The sequence below is a fragment of the Odontomachus brunneus genome, unplaced genomic scaffold (assembly GCF_010583005.1).
Source record: "Odontomachus brunneus isolate Ranch 3 - 2012 unplaced genomic scaffold, Obru_v1 Obru_scaffold_050, whole genome shotgun sequence".
In the NCBI taxonomy this organism is placed as follows: Eukaryota; Metazoa; Arthropoda; class Insecta; order Hymenoptera; family Formicidae; genus Odontomachus; species Odontomachus brunneus.
The window spans coordinates 1,443,492-1,464,055 of record NW_022639500.1 but is presented as its reverse complement, the minus strand read 5'-3'; the positions used below and the strand labels follow the sequence as shown (position 1 = coordinate 1,464,055).

General features: G+C 36.6%; 2 protein-coding genes and 1 long non-coding RNA gene across 3 annotated transcripts in view; 1 reads left to right on the top strand and 2 right to left on the bottom strand.

Annotated features, from left to right (window-relative positions):
* Nucleotides 1–794: 794 nt before the first annotated feature.
* LOC116845213 (striatin-interacting protein 1) lies at nt 795–5,435 on the bottom strand. Its single transcript, XM_032817627.1, has 13 exons — nt 4,984–5,435; nt 4,498–4,642; nt 3,914–4,027; nt 3,536–3,819; nt 3,270–3,448; nt 2,860–3,173; nt 2,566–2,782; nt 2,354–2,508; nt 2,030–2,274; nt 1,677–1,904; nt 1,423–1,594; nt 1,154–1,358; nt 795–1,060 (listed from the first exon to the last, which is right to left on the bottom strand). The coding sequence occupies exons 2-13, from the start codon at nt 4,573–4,575 to the stop codon at nt 795–797; spliced, it is 2,457 nt and encodes an 818-aa protein (XP_032673518.1). The 5' UTR covers nt 4,576–4,642; nt 4,984–5,435.
* Nucleotides 5,436–8,191: 2,756 nt separating this feature from the next.
* The window catches only part of LOC116845201 (WD repeat and HMG-box DNA-binding protein 1-like), an 18,491-nt gene continuing 6,118 nt past the window's right edge, over nt 8,192–20,564 (top strand). Inside the window, exons 1-21 of the mRNA XM_032817605.1 lie at nt 8,192–8,460; nt 8,532–8,646; nt 8,778–8,929; nt 9,009–9,117; nt 9,211–9,453; nt 9,525–9,737; nt 9,821–10,099; nt 10,183–10,399; nt 10,496–10,720; nt 10,794–11,017; nt 11,096–11,338; nt 11,424–11,781; nt 12,144–12,420; nt 16,075–16,079; nt 17,973–18,256; nt 18,692–18,795; nt 18,924–19,078; nt 19,153–19,321; nt 19,493–19,818; nt 19,895–20,199; nt 20,365–20,501. Of these exons, the coding sequence (XP_032673496.1) occupies nt 8,384–8,460; nt 8,532–8,646; nt 8,778–8,929; nt 9,009–9,117; nt 9,211–9,453; nt 9,525–9,737; nt 9,821–10,099; nt 10,183–10,399; nt 10,496–10,720; nt 10,794–11,017; nt 11,096–11,338; nt 11,424–11,781; nt 12,144–12,420; nt 16,075–16,079; nt 17,973–18,256; nt 18,692–18,795; nt 18,924–19,078; nt 19,153–19,321; nt 19,493–19,818; nt 19,895–20,199; nt 20,365–20,501 (4,217 nt within the window). The 5' untranslated portion in view covers nt 8,192–8,383. The remainder of the gene's footprint in view (nt 8,461–8,531; nt 8,647–8,777; nt 8,930–9,008; nt 9,118–9,210; nt 9,454–9,524; nt 9,738–9,820; nt 10,100–10,182; nt 10,400–10,495; nt 10,721–10,793; nt 11,018–11,095; nt 11,339–11,423; nt 11,782–12,143; nt 12,421–16,074; nt 16,080–17,972; nt 18,257–18,691; nt 18,796–18,923; nt 19,079–19,152; nt 19,322–19,492; nt 19,819–19,894; nt 20,200–20,364; nt 20,502–20,564) is intronic.
* Nucleotides 18,046–19,361, bottom strand: LOC116845202. Its single transcript, XR_004378212.1, has 3 exons — nt 19,210–19,361; nt 18,887–19,118; nt 18,046–18,191 (listed from the first exon to the last, which is right to left on the bottom strand). It is a non-coding gene; the product is annotated as an uncharacterized LOC116845202 (long non-coding RNA).

The following is a 20,564-nucleotide window of genomic DNA, read 5'->3' as shown; positions in this document are numbered from 1 at the left end:
ATATATATATATATATATATATATATATATATATATATATGACCAGCTATACATGAATATATAGATACAAATTGATGTCATGATTAGTGGTGAACTGAAGATATATGTGAATATATTTTTATACGTATAATAGTTATATATATATATATATGTATATTATAAAATAGTGCAGATCAAGTGGGAGTAAGATAGCCTCTGCATTCATACATTAAAATTCTCTCAAAATTCACTGTATTAGACGATCATGATAGAAAAGATCGCGAACATGTAAAAAATATAAAATGTAGGAAATTGAATTTGGCATATTTGTATGTGTAAATTATGTTATGATACATGGAAAGACTTAAGTTAGGGAAATTCAGATCGTCACTGGCAGAAAAATCAGTGTACTAAAATGCGGACTAAATCTCAATAATTATAATGAGAGGATGATACGTTTATGTAAAATCAGCGATATCTAACGATAAAGAAATGACTACAAGCATTTGCACATTGCACAAATTGAATATAAAAGAAATCCGAAACATCATGCACACTTTGCCGGAATCGTGTTAAAACACGTTAGTCTTTTTGTTAAATATCTTTTCTTTTAGATTAGGACCATTTACCATAATACCAAATGCAACTTTTAAATTTTCGCAGTATCGATATGGCAAAATGTTCTTTGTTTCTTTCTTTTTTTTTTGAACACTTCTCACAACGGTATGTAATTCGTAGAAACATCGAAATTTCATTCGAAGTCTGTGATTTAATGAAAATACGACTTCTATATGCGTTTCACACTTATAACAAACTTAAATTTCACACGCCGCAGGATCCAGCAGTTCGTCCCAATTGATACTCCTTTGAAATACCTCTTGTTGCAACCATAATTCGTAGTGTTGTTTGAACTCCTCCGTCAATTCCACGTTTGCACCGAGTACCGATGTAACTGACGCATCGACCGGTTCTAGCTCCTCGTCTCTCGGGGTATTCGAATATCTTCGATTGTTGAACTGATCGACGCAAGTGCGCAATTCGCATTCCTCTACTTGAAAATCCCACGGCCGCGCTTCTAAATCTAATCGATAGACGTAATTAAGTTACAAACGTACGCACACCACATCTTGTCAATTTTGTAGAATTCTCATTGAAAATTATTCAAATTAATTACCATTGCCATACGCCCAGTCGTCGTTAAGGCGATGTCGAACCTTCGAATAAATTACACTAATAGTTTTCATGTTAGTCTTCCTCCACTGTCGACCGAGGTATTTGGTTTGCATTTTTAATAATTTTAAAACGTACAATTGCATCATCGCATGTCGGACTTTTAATGTGCGTTTTAAAATAGGTGCTGATTTGAAAACAACTAACATCTGCGAATAAACAAGAGTATTAAATATTTTATACAAGTATAAATAATTGTTACTAATAGCTCACCATTATTCTACTGTGTTTCCATTTGGTTAATTTATTCAAAATTCTCAGCAAATTGATGCAAGAGAAGACGTTTCTCCAGGAGAAGTTCTGACTGTGACCGATTTCGAGACTTTCGGTGGTTAACTCTGGTTGATCGCCGATGACACACATGGGGAAGTCCAGGATAGGAATACTGTGGCGATATAAATAAACAGTTATATGTAACGGTATGTACGACCTAAAATTCACAGTTTTGTAATTACATTCGTACTTACACATTCTTTGCTTCAATATAAGCTATAATGTTCTGATTTAAAAATTTCAATACAAGAGGTATACAATTGGCAAATACTAAATGTTGCGACATAAATTCAAACTGGTATATATGATTCAGTTTAAAGTGTTTGAGTAACAGTAATAAAATTGCAGAAACGGCTTTAACAATTATCTCTTTGTGCCGATTAACATCGATTCCTAGCTTCATCGACTGCAGCACCGTCATTCTAAAAATATGATAGGATATGACTCCACCAAATACACACACATTCCAATATTATATTAATAAATTAAAGAAAATAATATTTTCAAAAAAGGCATATTACTATTGCACATTGTTGTTTATACTTACGGCATTTCTTCCGGCAACACATCAGCTAGGATATTAATACTATCCGACTTAGATTTACTAGTTGGCGCAGCAGCAAGTAATATTTTTAACAACGCGATCATATACTGCGGTAAATTCGGTAATATGGCTTGATAAAGAATCTCTGTTGGTGTCTGACGAAGTGGCGGTTCTGATGTACTCATCGGATTTCTTGCTATCTCCTCCTCTTTCCGTATCTGAATTTCAGCTAAAGACGTGTACATATGCTGAAATATATCGTAATCAATATGATAAATGTGCTATGCAAAATGCAATGAGAAATACTAAAAAAAGAAAGAAAGATACCTTTTTCAGGGTAGTAACCCCTTCGTGAATTGGTTGCGGCAAACCTGCTAAGCTTTCCCTATCGCCCTGTAACTTATAACCGACGAATTTCAGCCTCGCGACTTCCAAGAAAGTATCTATGTCCTTTTGTCTCACTTTGGGTGTCCAAGGCAAACCTAATGAATGATATTAGAGATTAATACCGAAATAACAGAGTCGAGGTAAGACCTTACCCTTTCCCTTTATAAATTGCGGAGTGCTTGGCCTTAATTGTGACTGATTATTTTGATCTTCATAATACGTCTGATTCCAACCACCAGGCCCACCAGGCCCCAGGAATACGATCAGTTCACCGTCATTCTCGTTCGTTGCAGTATTGTTTGCAGGTTCCCCTCCCTCATACTCCATACCTAAGCCTGGATCATCCAACGAGCTTTGTTTCATCAGACTCTGGAAAGTATCAGGCAATTTAAGGACTGTATTGGTGCAAAATATATATATATGATTTCAGATTAATGTTGCATTACCCGTCGAAACGGTCGATTATTCCTCTTCTGATTTTGTGTTTCTATTAAGTCTGCCGCGCTCATGGGCGGAGAGCTGGCTCTCATATTCCTGGCAACTTCGATAGTGTCTTCTTGTTTCGTGTCCAGGCCGGCTTCCTCGCGATACTGCTTTTTCAAGTCTTTAAGTGTGTCGATACCACCAAGAGAGACCAGGATTAACTTCCACAGCAACAAAAGAACCTTCTTCATGGGAAAATGTGGTGCTGAGCCGCTGCAGAAGGACGTTACCATGCCGAGAAGTTTAACAATCAGTAACTCTTCCCCGTGCGGATTTACTGCAGAGGAAACATTAATCTACTAGTATTTTTTGAACATTTAGCTTTCTTAGATTGACATCCATTAAGGCACACTGTGCAAACGCAACGACGTACCAAGGTCCTCTGCGAAAGCTTCAACAGTGTCCTCATAACTACTCACTTCGATCATTTGCAATTCTTTCCACATAACTTCTGTTATAATGTACAAAACGGACAGAATGACTCTTAAGTCTATTGAATCAGCGAGACTAACAGCTAGCTTTCTCATTGCTGAGGTAGCAGTTGTGCTATTTCTGAAAACAATGGTACAATGCATGTAAGAAAGAAGTTCAACAAGAACTGGGTATTTCAGTGTTAGCAGATACAAGTGACAATCTTACTCAATCTCAATGTTTAGCAGTTCAACAAATGCTGAAAAAATGCCAGCTTCATAGAGTAACATTACGTTCATCTTGGTCCAGTCTTGTTGCTCTTGGTCAGACTGTACCTCAGCCCAACAACCCTGAGCTAAATAAAGGATACATCGAGCAGCCTTCATTCTGAGCTGCTTATTAGAGGTCTCCAATTGATCTAATAATTTGTAGATCACTGACCTCCGGTCTGATGGATGCACTTTTTGCCACCATGGTCGTAATTTGTACCACTCCATCTGATCTTCAAATGCCTAGAATTTGCAAAAGTAAATATTGAACTTACTTTTTTTTACTTTATTAATTTTGTTCATTTTTATCATAATATTTTTTAAAACAGAATATTACCTTAAGATTAAGTTGCAACTCATACTGTTCTGTATAACTATACAACTCAGCAATCTCATTAGCATGTGTGTCAGTGTCATTGTATTCAAACTCCAGATCTGTCCTGTTTCCTTCCTGAAACAATAAGCACAGTAAAATGAGAAAATAACAAAGCATAATTATGAAATAATTCAAGCAATCTTTACTGAGACACAAGGAGCAAATCAAATTTGTATCTGCTTAAAACAACTGCTGTTTTATATATTAAGTTTACTATAATATGTAAAAAAATAATTTATCATGTTCTCAGAAAAAACCAATTTTATACAGATACTATCTACATTTAGATATAAAGCAATATACAAACTATATATAAGAACAACTACAGGAAGTATCACATATATTATATATTTATAAGTATTATTACTTGTGGTTATTATCAATTATTAGATATTTGGCAGTATTATTTCAATCAGGATGAAATTATAACAAAAATTGACGTATGGGAGTGCTGTCAAAGAACAGGTTAGAAAAAGGGTGAATGCAAGTTCCCGTTTGTGGCTGCACCGCCGCGTTATACATTCGAGCGCGATTATTGGACTCACATCGTTGCTGGCTGCTCGCCGATAAGAATACACTATTGAGGAACGAGGAACGCATTTTCCGTTCCCGTTCGCGTCCATTTCGACGACAAGAACCAAGGAGCAGAATCGCACGGGCTTAGCCGTGAAGCAGTAATTGTTCTGCCATCTACCAAAACACGAGGAACTATTTTAGAGAGCCCAATACTACGCGCGTATGTGTGTGTGTGTGTAGGCTCAGGATTTTGTTTATATTGCATGCATTTATTGCATCCAGTTAGCTAGGATTCGTTTAATAGCAATGAGAAATTATATAGCAATAAAAACTGAGAATATGTCGAGAAGCTCTTGAAGTAAAAAGGGACACACACATGCACTCACACAAACGTGACTATTGTTGCTATATTATTGTCATCATGCACACTTGACATTCTCTTGCGATATAATAGTAAGAAGTAAAATGCATTTAATACAAGCGCATAACCTAATATGAGTGCGTGTAGCCCTTACCATATTTAACCTAAAAACGTCGATGAGAGAACAGTCAACGAAGAATCACTCTGCGGCTATCGGAGTTCTCTGTGCGCATTAGGATGTTTAGAATATTGACACAACTCATCGTATGCCATGAACGTGTTCAATGGTACTTGATGTATCAATGAACTTGAGTATGTTTCTGCCTACAAATGCATAACTTCACTTCCAATTACGTTGTAAACGTATTGCTCATTTCAGCGCGGGTTATAGCGGAGCACTTCAGACAAATTGATGCTGATTGTTAACACACTACTGCAATTATTAATAGAACAGGTAGAATAGACGAAATCACCGGAATACCTTTCACTATTATCACAAATTTTTTTAAGATGCTTTAATAAAGATAAGGACAATCTGGAATGATCCAGCCCACCATCAAGTGCACCTCCAAAATAAAATCAGTCAACAGCGATCAACACCTCGGAAGAGTAGGGATGGACAATGTTCGCTAAGGGTGCGTTCAGGAAGCAGGTTCTCAGCGTTATTTAGTGCTAACGTATCGTTCTATTATTGTACGTCTAATGCCCATTTCTACCAACTTTAGTTAATTTAACTAACTGGTTATTCCAACAGAATTGACCCAGAGAGAAACTTGGGGTGTTTACGTGTAGTAATCACAGACTTCTATATAATTACTAGAGGCGTTTTTCGTTTCGTGATACCGTTTAGTTGGTTGATTTGTTCCACTTAACGCTCGTAACACCTCGAGCAACAAATAGCATGTTTGACTGGCTCTGGGTTAATCCACTCTGGGTTATTCAGCCTACGTTTATTGGTCAAACAAGTATTTATAAACTTTATGATTGGCTAGTAGAAACTTATGACGTCATTAATCGCTCTCGGAGCGATTAACCCAGGGCCAGTCGAACACGTTAAAAGATAGAATGACGTTCACGGCGTTGCGAGCGTTAATTGGGCCAAACTAACCAACCAAACGCTACCGTGATTATCAGGAATGGGTAATATGCGCGGCAGAAAGGTATTATGCACAATTCTGCGTATAATATGCATAAAATGTCTATCGTGCACAGAAAAGGCGCAGAATACACAGAAAACGCGCAGAATATGCAGAAAATTCCTGAGACGCACCCACTCTAACCTAAAATCACTGAAATATATACTACCTGGAACGCGCGCTACCTCTTGAGTATTGCGGGATGAGAGAGAGCATGCTTGTGGCTCTCGAATAGTGCTCTGTCTTTGTTTAGTATAGTCTGAACCAAAAGCTAAGTCGGTTAATTTCTAAACATCAGCTGAATTTCCGAATTACGAATCATTTTTACTTTGTTTTTCTTAATAATAAGTCGATAAGTGAATACTAATAAATGAGAAAAAATATATATATTTTTTTTTATATCTTATAGCATGTTCGACTGGTTCTGGGTTAACTCACTCTGGGTTATTCAGCCTACGTTTATTGGTCGAACAAATATTCATAAGTTTTATGATTGGTTAGTAGAGACTTATGACGTCATTAATCGCTCTCGGGCCGGTATTCATAGTCAGATCTTATATTTATGGTCATCTTAAGTACTGTCTTAAGATGTTATGAACCAATCACAGAGCCGTATTCTTATCTTAGACATTACTTGAGACGATTTTGAAATAAGATTCGACTATGGCTTAGTTTACATCGTGCACTTGATACGCGTACTAAATAGTAACTTTCTATTAGAAAATCTTAATATCGACAATGCATATCAACGGCGACGCATTCAATCAATACAATACGTTTTCTTGATAAGTATTATATCAGCTTAATATATCGTTGTTTATATATATCGTCGATATTAAGATTATCTAATAGAAAGTTACTATTTACGATGTAAATCAAGTCTATAGTCGGTATTTATAGTCAAATCTTATATTTAAGACCGTCTTAAGTTTATCTTCAGATGATGAACGGATCATTTCATTGGCTACGGAGTATCTGAAGATGAACTTAAGCCAGCCTTAAAAATAAAATCCGACTATGAATACCTATGAATACGGCTATGAATACTGGTCTCAGAGCGATTAACCTAGGACCAGTCGAACACGCTATTAGTTTTGAAGACTCCGTTACGAGTCGCCACTATACTAACCGAGAAAACAAAGTAGTAATGCAAAATTCACACCGCGTCCGATGTCCGACATACAACGTCCGATATCCAATAAGAGAACAGCTTTCTAATACAGAATTCAATTCTTCATTGGAAAGCTATTCTTTTATTGCAGGGGATAATAACTCCCGTCTGGTAAGTGGCACTAGCTACACCTACCGCCCTCTGAGATTGTCTCCGGAAGTGGCCGAACTAAACGGTGACGTCACGCGGAGTGGGGATGCGCGCCAATAGAAGTATGAATGGCACGCACAGACAGACGTTATAGGCTGCGTTCAGATTCCTTACCAGGGTGCACTCTAATACAAGAAGTGCTATAGTATATGTGACATATACTATAGTGTTTCTAGTAACAGAGTGCACCTAGGTAGGGAATCTAAACGCACCCATAGAGAGCAATAGCAAGCAACTTATGCACGTATGGCACGTATACAGTTGTGTGCATGCATATATGCACATATATAAATGTATATCTTTTACTATTTTCATAAGATTATGAGAATTAAAAAATGAAAGAATCAAATAATATGAGGTATCCGATAACTCTCGCGATGTTAATAAAGATATGATATTTTATATTAATATGATATAAGGTTAATATTATATATATATATACTTATAATGTAGTATTGTTAGTGTGTGTGTGTGTGGTGCATGCGCGCGTGATGAGTGTATATGTGTGGATGTATGTATGTGTTGTATGCTACTGTATAGGTATTGTAGGCTAGTTGCTACTTCTACGATTTAACTAATTGTTTTAGTACTATTACTACACTATTACTACTCTACAATGATTAGTAATAAGATAATATATATATTTATAGCTTTATATTAGTGCTCGCTGTTGCTCGCTGTTGTTCGCTGTTGCTCGCAGTTGCTCGCTATTGTTCGTTAAAACGTTTCAAGAACGTCTGCCTATGTTCGCCAGTTCATATTCATTGGCGCGTATCCCCACTCCGCATGACGTCACCCGTTTAGTTCGCCCACATCCGGAGACAATTTCAGAGGACGCTACTAAAAACGGGATCCAATTTTTATAAGAGTGAGTTTGTACCCCCTGTTTTATTGGATATCGGATATCGTACATCGGACATCGGATCGCGGTGTGAATCGTACATTATACAAGTAAAACTGGGTTGTAGATCTCGTGTTGCAGTTGGCGCCAAAATATACTTGTGTTGATACGAGCAAAGTGTGTGACACATAAGTTGTAAAATACGCAAATTTATTACTATAATATTTAATTGTTTAAATTTTATCAGTTAATAAACATGCCACTAATAATAAATCCAATGCGATATGCTCATCAAGAAGGACATACTGACGTTTGTTATTATTCTGGTCAAACGTAAATATAGTATATTATTTACTACTTATAATGTTTCAGCAAAATCATTATCATAATATCTGTAATTATAGGAAAGGACTTATCACTTGTGGATGCGATGGAGATGTCAGATCTTGGTTGAGTATAATGGATGATGATCCAGCCACAAGCTGTATCTCTGAACAAGCAATTACAGTAATTTCGAAGGTAACTAACAATTGTAAATCATCTGCAGTATAAGTTAAAGTAATATAAAGTTAAAATATTTAAAAAAAATTCTATATGAAGAAAAATATTGGAGGCAAATGAGAATTTTATATCTGATGGTTTCATCTTAGGATGGTAAAATCTTTGTGGGAAATGATAATAACACAGTGCAAATACTTACTTATCCTGATTTGGAGAAGGAAGGGATAGTTACTAGATTTTCAGCACCAGTCTCAGCATTAGCTACAGCAAAAGACAGTAAATTGATTGTATCTGGATCCTGGTATATTATATACATATAATATAATGTTATTTATACAATGAGAAATTAAGTAAGTCTTGATAACTGGATTTTTTTTAAGCGATATGCGGATACAAGTCACAAATATCAATACATTAGATAGCACAGAATTAGAGGGTCATGAAGCACCTATCTTGGGCTTGTCCTTAGATCCGAAAGAAGAATTTGTAGTTGGTATTTTGTGTTATATCTGAAATAACTTTACTTTTATGTAATACTTTGTTAGTTTAAAAAAAATATATGTGTGTGTGTGTATATTTTAGGCATCTTCTAGTGCAGATGGATCCATTCGGATTTGGAATATTAAGGAAAAGCGAGCTATACATACTTGGAATAACATTGTGCCAAAATCTAACTCTTTTTTTACTGCAAAATTATATTGCACTCCCTCTTTTAAATGTACAGATGGTAGCTGCCTTGCATATCCATCTAACAAAGATGTAGTAGTGGTGGAGAGATCATCCTGGAAGGAATTGTATAGACTGAAATATTCTAATTTAAAAACTGTAAGTTGGCATAAGTTTCTTTTGTCATGATAACAATTAGACTGCATACATTGTTCTCCTCATTGTTATAGGAACTTAGTATTTGCAAATTTTCTGAATGTGGCAGACGTATAGCTGCTAGTTCACTATATGGAGAAATGATTGTCTGGGATGTAGAAACTAAAAGTGTGATTGGATACCTTGAACATGAACAGAATGCCAAAATTACCGCGTTGGTTTGGCACTTAGAATCCAATGAAATTGCATTCTGTGATACACTTGGAAAATTAGGATGTATTGATGTGGTAAGGAAGCATATTTCACTGTTATGTATCTAACAAGATTTTATTAGCTTGTTTGGAGAAGTCCTGACCTTTAATCTTTCTAGGTAATCCCTGATAAATCCGACATTGAAGTAATTCCGGATTCTGAAAGAAATGGACATGTGACAGTAGATGGAGTAGAAGACGACGAAGTAGACATTGACGGAGAAAATGTGATATCGTTGGATAAAATCAAGGCTTCTACTGGTTTGCAGGATGACGAAAAGGAGGATTCCGACGACGACAATTCAGATGCACCTTCGAATGATATGAAAATTGTAGCCGATCTACAATCGTGTTTCCAATCGGGGTCAACACCTTCTCATTTAATGTCGTATTACATGGTGCAGTATAAACCACAATAACGCATTTCTATTTCGTACATTCTTGTAGAGATCTTCACTAAATTTTTGGACGATGTTCGCAGGTTTGGAACGATGTAGGAATGGTCCGAAGTTTTTCGCAAGATGACGAGAAAGATTACAGTATCGAGGTAGAGTTTCACGATGCTGCAGTTCATCGTAGCATGCATATTAATAATTACCTGAAACATGCAATGGCTGCTTTGTCCACCCAAGCACTCGCAATGAGCTGCCAAGCGTCAGAGGATGGTCCTAGTAAAATTGTCGTGTTAGCTCTGCAAGGTTGAGATCAGTTGATCTATTTAATATAAAAGATATAGATTTTTTGTGTAAAATAAAATCACATTTAACAAACTTAGTCATTTCTCTGTGCATTAGGTTGGGGTACTGGAAATAAAGAGTGGTCTGCGGATATGCCGGAGGACGAACAAGTGGAGTGTATAGCGGTCGGCGACACCTTCGTAGCAGTTGCCACATCTAGAAGAAATCTAAGAATATTTATGATAGGAGGCACACAACGCGAGGTCTTAGGATTGCCCGGGCGCGTGGTTACGATGAATGGTCTAAGGAAAGACTTGCTAATAGCTTATCACACTGCCGTTGGTGAGTAACTACGGCACGATAAGAGATTAACAGCTTGAACCATATAATTGTAAATCCGTTTCTTGACGAGTAGGTACGGGTGGCGATCAGCACATAAATCTGCTGTGGATACAAGTGCAGGGAGCATCTTTACGAAGCCAAACTCTTCCCGCACCCCTGTCGCCAAGTTCAGACCTCATGTGGTTGGGATTCACCTCTGATGAGGGCTCTCCTACCACTATGGATGCTGATGACGTTGTTAGAATATATGACAAGAGGTCCTGCCTGTGGAGAGTGGTGTGCGATACAAATCTAATGGTATAAGTTCTAAACAAATTTTCTAATTACTTATTTATATGTGATTATAGTCTGTTGTAATCTGGTTTTTTTTTTTAGAATAAGGGCAAGGCGGATCATTACTTCATGATCGGTGTTAGCGAACGCGAGCGAATTATGCGCTGTATCCTCTGCAAAGGCGGCTTCTATCCACCTACAACACCGCGTCCAATAGTTACCGAGGTGCCTCTGTCTGCGCCTCTGTGCGAACCGGAATCGGAAAAAACCGAGAAGGAACGTAAATTGTGGCAATTAGGAAGCAGTCCATCGAATGAAACTGAGGCAATATTAATTCTAATAGCAGTAAGTATTTGTTGAATGCTTCTCATTCGCTTCGACTTTACGACTTTCAAATGTAAATTGAGTATTAATTCCTCCTCGCAATTAGCACGCTTGCCGAAACAATTTGGAATATCGCGCGGTGGATATCTGCGAACAAATTGCGTCCGTGGAAGCAATAGACATGGCTATCAAGTACGCCAGGCGTATCAATAAAAGGGCGTTGGCAAGCAAATTAGAGTCGATCGCTGAAATGAAGGAGAAAAAGGAAGAGGATAAAAACATAGAGAATTGTCAGGACAGTTTCGCGATCAATGACGACTTTAATAATATTCACGAGGAAGAAACAGATGATGTGCTTTCAGTTACCGCTAAGCAACCAGATGTGGAAATTAAGCCGTTAGCGGTAACTGTGAAGAGAGTAAACCCATTTCTAAAATCGGAAAACTCGTCCCCGTCGGCAAGAGGTAAGTGATGCTACGACAATTAGTAAAGAATTGCATGATAGTATATGGTTCTAGATGATTCTAATTAACAATAGCGTAAACAAGAGCCCGAGTCGCAGATGTTGATGTATATTATGTATCGATAACAAATTCAGAATTTTACAGGTGTACAAGTGTACACCAGACGTACAGGTGTACATTAAACATGCCAGTGTGCGCTTTGGGCTCCCTTTAAGCAAACGCATACATGTATAATAATATGTGACTCAAATTCTTGCTTTTTTCTATATACTTAACAATAAATAAAGTCTAATCTTTTCTCTCTTTGCAAATACTCTAGTTTATCGTTGGAAAAGTTTGCTTATATTATTATATTATGGCAGGTTTAGCCGGTTTGAATAATTTGCCGGAGAAATCTCAGAAAGTTGCATTAACGAAATTCGTACCTGCCAAGTCGAAGTCGAAGGATGTCCCTAAGAAAGAATCATTCGTTAACTGGTACGCGAAGAACAAGAAGAATTTACAAGAAGAATTTCCTGATCTAAGTATCCCTGACTTAACTAAGATCGGCTTAACACGATTCAAAGAGCAGACGGTGAAATCGAGTTCTGATACTGAGACATGCTCGACGACGAAAGAAGAGAGCAAGAAACGGAAATTGTCGAATTCGGAGGACAAGCAGGAAGTCCAAGCGAAACGAACCACTAGCAGTATTCTCAGCAAATTCGCATTCGACAAGTAAATTTTATTTTAAAAAGTTAAGCGGAAACCATTTTAATACTAGCTCAATAATTGTTTTAACACATGCAATAAGTTTTATCCATCGCGTCTTTTATTCTCTCGATACATATTAAACAAGATTAAGTAGAGGAATGTTTCCTTTCTTTCTCGTGTGATCTTATATATTTATTTATATTTGTGTTCAGTTATATGCAAAAAGAACTCGCGAAGTAAGACTGGTTGACTATGCCGACGCTATAAAAATGCGGCGAGGAATTAGCTTCATTATCCCTAAGTATAGCATTGCGGACGTCTTTGAGAGCGTTGCGATACATCATCCGTCATTGAGACGACGAGGTATTTATGCGATAAGTAGATAATGATCGACGTGAATTTGCGCGCCGGTGAAAAGATGTCACGCTCTCGCGAGCTCGCGCGCGCGCGTTCGCTCTCGTATGTTCTGCATCCACCCTTCCGCGTCGATAAAGCAGAATGGTGGGAAACTTAAGTTCTGTTTTTAGTTCGTCTCCGTCTCTCGCGTACTCGACACGGTAGTATACGGTGACGGGAAATCATATCGCGCTAGCCGAAAATAAATTCTCGCTTTACAGACGGGAAACGGTGGTAGCATAAGTAAAAATATCAATCAAACGATGAAAGGTAAGTCAATCTGTGATTTGGGCGACTCTGCGCGACTTATTAATTATCCTCGAAACTTGACCGAGAACGAATGTGCTAAATATAAATTTGGGCACACTCACGCCAGCAATATGCGCGAAAAGCGTGTCTTTAATTGCATCATCAGGACGCACACGCTGTGACAACTAGTTTCGCGAATGCAGTTTCGTGAGGAACGGATTTGGTGTGATTACCGTGTTTTGTGTCGTGCACGCAATTTTTATACATTGTGCCACATGTCAGCGGACAATTTCCGTGCACTATTTTTCATTTTCTTTATCTTGTCGTGCTGATTCGGAAATACGCGTATTACGCCTTGCGTGTCGTTGATGTTTCTTCTATTTTAATTTAGGTCGCGTTTCACGAAGAATAATATCGCATTGATTACGTTGTTCGCGTAATTTTGCATTTTAACACGTATTGTCATATATGTTGTCACTTCGTATTTCTCGGAAGGTATCATTTCGCAAAACGTTTTTTTTTTGCGCTGACTAGACATCTCATTGTTCCTTCTAAACGTGTAAAATTTCAATCGTTCAGTCGTGCAATTGCATAGCGTCTCGTTCATCTATTCGTGCGTGTAAGACGACTAATTTACCGTTCAACGGAACGAATATGACCGTGATATAGTTCGTTGATGGAAGATTGACGATTTATCGTTTAAAAATAATTTTATCTAATATTCATCATTCCATGCGTTATTGTATTCCACGACGTTATTCCACATTAATTATTCGTATTATGTCTCAAGTTACATATATCTCGATATTATACCGTCGATCATCGCAATTATAATTATGTATATAAAATATTTCTAATCCACCCGAAGTTCACGGGTATCTCTTCTTATATGCGATAATTATTGATCTAGCTATTTTAAGAGGCGAGCCACTGTTTATACTATTGATTAAATTAATATTTCACTATACCATATATCGTATATATCATATACAGTGTAAAATTTTGAGTCGTTATTAGAAAAAGAACAACGATCTTATCACTGGTCACATTTTACTTAGAAATAAACATACTTTAAATAAATCATACGTAATAAATATGATCGGCTAAATCTCGCAATTTTACACACATACACATACACATACACACACACACACACACACACACAAAACACGCAATATATACAACATTGTGCGCTAATGCATATTTATTTTATGCATTTTACAGCATATATTATTATCTCTTAACAGTAAAGAAAATAGACTGAAGAATGTTTGGCGGCATCGAAAAAAGTTGGATCGAAATGGGTAATGGCGCTATTACTGTTTATCGCGGCTTGCTATTATGCTTCTTATGCAGAGATCTGATACGCTCTTATCGTTAATGCCTTTATTAACTGTAAATATGTATTATGATTTTTTATTTCATTATCTACTATATCGTACGCTGTTTTAAGCCGTGAAATTAACAAATGTTTGTTTTATCTGGTTTAGTAAGTCGTATTGATAAGCAAATATCAATAGTAATCATGGAGATACAATTCAAACTGCGACGGTTGAAAACTCGGCGACAATGATCAAAATATGTTATTTTTTAAATTTCAGAACAAGAATATAAATATATTTTGACGGAAAGATGCAAAACGCGCGTACAAACGCAAAGATAATATTTTTACTGTTGATAATATTATGAGGAATAATATTGTTTGTACACAAATACTGAAAGTACTTCGAATATTTAAATCAATACAGAGTGATAATTTTATTATAAATTAAGAGAATATGTCCGATAGATATGATCCTTTATATGATCCCTTTCTTATACGAAAGAACATTAGCACTAACCATATTTTCATGTTTTACTTGAAGATAATGCCTTAGTAATGCGGTCGTCATAACACTGCAAAAATAAAAGATAACATTTGTTGAGAATTTAAGGATTAAATTTATCTTGTAACGAATTGCTGACATACTGGATAGGCGTGAGGTTTGTCGCTATGCAACAAGTTGAATATTTTTGCAAAATTCGTAATTCTACATTTGTGTGCATAGACAGTCACTTATGTGACATTTCTATACTTCTTATAAACATAGTACAAAATAAATACAAAAAAATAGTAACTAAAAAAATAAATAAAAAATAGTGTATTTTGCTTAAACACAAACTGTATTTTGCTTAAGAAAATTTTATTTTTATTATATATTAGTATCAGCATTAGTTAATTAGCATTAAATGCTAATTTTGTATGCGCACGTTTAACGCCTTGTCCACAACCTTGCTTTAATTCTTAAGTCGTAAGAAATTGACCAACCACAGTTGATTATTTTTAAAATAATTTTAAATTTGTTTAAAGATTAAAGCAAGGTTGTGGACAAGGGGTAATATGATTGCATTGCGTATAGAGTTGTTGAATGAGACGAGATGTTAGCTTCTTTTAACGGTATGAGTAACGAGATTCATCCTTGAGATAAGCGAAAAGTAAGTGGACTCGATTGAGTGTTACGAATACGTATGCAAATCTTACATGAGCGTAAAAATTTCGGAACTTGCAAAGTGAATAATTCGTATTCACTTGTCCAAACACGATGCAGATACGTCGACTTCAACTTGTGTAAAACTCGACAAACTGCTGATATAAGTATGAAACATATGACAGAGTGTGTATAAATTGATAACTGGGTTAGTGATACGTCTTGTAATTTATAGTATGATGGTAGCAATAACATCTTAATTGGTAATCTCGTACATATGTAGATACGTGTATCGCTATCTTACTTATTTGATCACGGATATTGAATTCTACTTTGTACAGGTAATAATACCTGTTTTTCAATATGCTATAAAACATCACGCAATGCAATCTTTCAAGCGTGTTTTCCTCAATTACCAGAATGAATGAGATGTCTCGCGGAAAGCAAATCCACGTATGACGTCGGTCAATTTTACATGCACATTAAGAAATAGTTATTTCACGCGAAGAGGAAATTTCTTGCGAAAAAATACGAACAACGAGCGGACGACGTAAAGCACAGTATTATTTTGCAGTTTTATTCGGTCACTCTGTGCTCTCTGTGATTTCATATGTGTGCCATTTAATCGGGAAATGAATGCGATTATACTTATAATATCAAAATACTATAAAGACTCACGTTATATTCGGCTACCTTTCTGAATAATCCTCAACATGTCGCGTTCATTGCACGGTAAAAAAAAGTCATGTGATAATATACGCTTGATTCTGTGTAGTGTAATGACAGATTGTTATTTTCCTTTCACGACGTTTTATACGTCGCATTGCGTCGTGTCTGTGCGCGGATTAGGCAAAACTTTTTCTGATGTTATTCAGGTTTTGGATTCACGATTTGTTCGTATCCTCTTTTCATAAATTTTGGAGCCGTGTACGCGTAACTTATGTAATTCTCGCCGTTGCGACAGAGACGACCACACCTTCGCGTGTAAGCCAACATGACGGCTATTGTTGCAATCTGCATGCGCTTACCGTATTATAATCTCGGATATACCATCGAGACGGTACCGTTACTGTAATAGCGATATGCATATGCGTGCGATCACGTGTGCCGCAGCCGTCACGCCGGTGCAATGACACCGTTAATTTGCACCGAATATTGCATCACACATCGGTGTGTTATATAATACCGGTTCGTACATTCGTGAAGGTTTAATTACGCCTTTGCGGTTTGTTGCAATAAATCGGTTGTCGACCCGTTGCATGCACGTAGAACAATCAACGAGTTATTTAAGAGATTTAGAATGCACTCGTTTTCATACTGAAAATATCTCTATCTTCCTTTAGCATGTGCGATAAAGATAGAATGATGTTATCAGCACGAAAGCGCCTAAAATGAGCGCAGTCTTAGGACTCCTCGGTACTCGTATCATCCCATCTCTTTTTAGTGACGTCAGAAGCGGGAAAACGCATGCTAAAATTCTTGCGGAGAACATTGAAATAAAAACGATACATCCATAAGGCGACACTTGCAATCGATTGCAAAATTTGTGAATCTGTAAAATAGAAAGTCTGAACATTTCTCTTTTACTATATAAATTATTGATTGTTAGAGAAAAAGAAAATATATTTTTTATTTCGATGTATTTCGCAAGAATTTTACTATACGTTTCCTCGCTTCTGACGTCATTAAAAAGAGATAGACGATGCGAGTATCTAGGAGCCTTAATTGATACGTATGACATGAACTGGACGCGGAAGCTACAATCGAAGTTTAAATTGAATGCACCTGAACACTAGAGCATACGATATCAATAATTGCAGTTTGAACATGTTATTTTCATTTTGTAGAATTTTTTTTACGTCTCTATTAATTTATAAATTAATTTGTTTGGCCTACACGATCATTGCTTTTTTCAGTCGGTCTTATCAATTTATCTGGGAGCTATTTAAATGCTTAGAGAACGATGTATAATGGGAATCGGGATTGCTACCAATCGTAGTTCACGCGGAAATGTAATGTCTTATTATTAGATCAGCTCTGCGGGGTTTGCGGTTTAGATTAGAACGCAATACGAGGCCGGTCGATAGAAACTAATATCCTGTCGAAATATTATTAATATTATACACTCCGCAGTGCTTAATATGGCGCAGTAATATGGTGTAAGTAAACGCGATAAATGAATGAATCTTACTTGGAAAGCATATTGTAGATATTGTGTATCAGAATAATTCTACACCAGATGCGTTCTATGTAGAATAATGACTTTCCTCATGTTTCAATCGAAAGTTTCGCGATAAAGTACTGATTGCATACTTATCCCACTCTGAAGTAATCTGAATATTGTTTTCGCTTTAATATCGAACATACAATACTGCTTTCTTTCAGGTCTTATACCATTGGATCCCATCCAGGAGGCAATGGGTCATATGGGCCCGTGGCATATCGTGATTGCGGTAGCGATTTCTCTTGTCAAATTTCCTGTAGCCTGGCATCAGCTCTCCATCATATTCCTCGCACCGCCCACTAATTTTACGTGCGTCGCGCCGTTATCAGTCACAAATGAATCCATGTTTATGAAATGCGAAGTAGACGTAGGAAACAGCACTGTGGAAGAATGTACCAGCTTTAGATATGATAAGCGAATATTCCGAGAGAGTATTATAACGCAGGTTAGTTTTTATCAGACATATAATGCTTCACTGTGCTATTTAAGTTGCGTTCGGAGAGACGGTATTTACCGTTAAAAGTGTGTTTTGTCCTTGTTCAACTTTTAATGAGTAACAAGGACAGAACACGCTTTTAGTGCCAAATAGTGTCTTTCCGAACGCAGCTTTAATATGATATCTTATTTGTTTCATTATATATATAATACACACACACACATTATATATATTTTTTTTTATATATAATACACACACACATATATTTTTATATATATATAATACACACCACACACACACACATACACACACATATTATATATATATACATATATATATGTATAATGATAAAAATGTTATGTTATAATAATTGTTTTTTTAATTAAATGTAAGTGAAACAAACTGTAATAATTGAAACACAATGATCTTTATTTTTATTTTCAGTGGGACTTAGTATGCGACAAAGAACAATTAACGAACTTTGCGCAGTCCTGTACAATGTTTGGTGTGTTAATTGGCAATTTAATCTTTAGTATGATGGCTGATAGGTATCTTAGTTCCATTATTATCATATAGCATAATATGACTATATAAATAAGAGATTGTAATATTATGATGTTATGGAAATTGCATACATACCCATATCACTCTTTTTCTCTCATTTCGTTTTGCATAGAATTGGTCGAAAGAAACCATTGATGATCGCGATCGCGTTGCAGTCGATCACAGGGTTTGCGAGCGCATTCGCACCGTGGTACGAATTATTCCTGGTGCTTAAAACCGCCTGCGCCTTGGCCACTGGTGGAACGATGCTCGTTACCTTCGTTTTACGTAAGTCCAATGCGTTGTACATCGATGCTGTAGCACGTTTCTGCATATCAAATTAATCAATTAATTAATTATAGTTATGGAGATTGTTGGGGTTGAATGGCGGTCGACTGTATCTGTCTTGTTCCATGTACCGTTTTTGTTTGGACATCTCATGAACCCATTAATATCTTATTTGACACGAACGTGGTATGGGTTCCAAATGGCCATCTCGATACCCTCCATTTTTCTATTAACATATTATTGGTACGTGCAGCGTACCAATTACGTAATTACGTAATTATGTGTACTGCTATTAAAGTAATATATAACGTTTAAAAGTTATTTCTCGCTAAATATAAAATTCGCAAAGTACTTACCGCACTTGAACTAGTCACGAAGGATTAGTGGATAAAGGATTTTGTCTTTGCAAAATAGGGTCATCCCAGAATCTCCGAGGTGGTTATTAGCCGTAGGCAAACCCAGACAAGCGGAACAAATTCTTCTGAAAGCTGCTAATCGGAACAAGATATCGGTAGAAAATGTGAAATTAGCTCTCGAAACTCACGAAAACCAGGCAGCAATCCGACTGGGAAAGAGCAGCGAGAAATATAATATTACACATTTATTTAGAACTCCGAATATGAGACTGAAGACTATATGCATAGCGCTCAACTGGTTCGTTTGCGGCAGCTGCTTCTTCGGGTTGGCGCAATACGTGGGCCACATCGACGGCAATATATTCATTAATGTCGCCGTTTCGGGTAATTCGCAATTTCCATGTCTACAGTAAATTATTTCTTGTGTGACGTAAAATACATTACTTTTATAATGTTCTAGCCGTTATGGAACTGCCGGGAACCGTGATAGTTTTGTTTTTGATATCACGAGTTTCCCGTTTAAAAATCTTGATGGGTGGAAACATTTTGTCCGGTGTGAGCTTGATCCTAATAACTGTGGTGTCCGATGTGAATGTCCGAGTATTTTTGGCTTCGCTCGGTCTCGTAGGAATGGCTATCAGTTTCCCCACAATATACTTGTACAGTGGCGAAGTATACCCAACTGTCGTGAGAAACGTTGGCGTTGGTTTGGGAAGTATCTCCGCCAGGATTGGAAGTATTATCGCACCATACATCGCCACGATGGTAATTTACAAAATATTATGTATTATAATGTATATTATACATACTATGCGCTTTTTATAATGAAAACAGAATTATATATTATATATTGATTACTCCTATATGATAAATGACAAAACTTCTCGCGCATTTTGTTCTTAAAGATTAAAGAGACGCGATAATTTACAGGGTTCTATCCAACCGTGGCTACCTCCAGTAATATTTGGCGTAGGACCATTAATAGGCGCCATACTCTGTTTCTTTTTACCAGAAACAATGAACTGTGAATTGCCAGAAACAATAGAGGATGGTGAAAATTTTGGAAAGTATGAACGCTATGTTAAAACATTATATTATAGTTTTATAGATATTTGTACTAATATTACAAG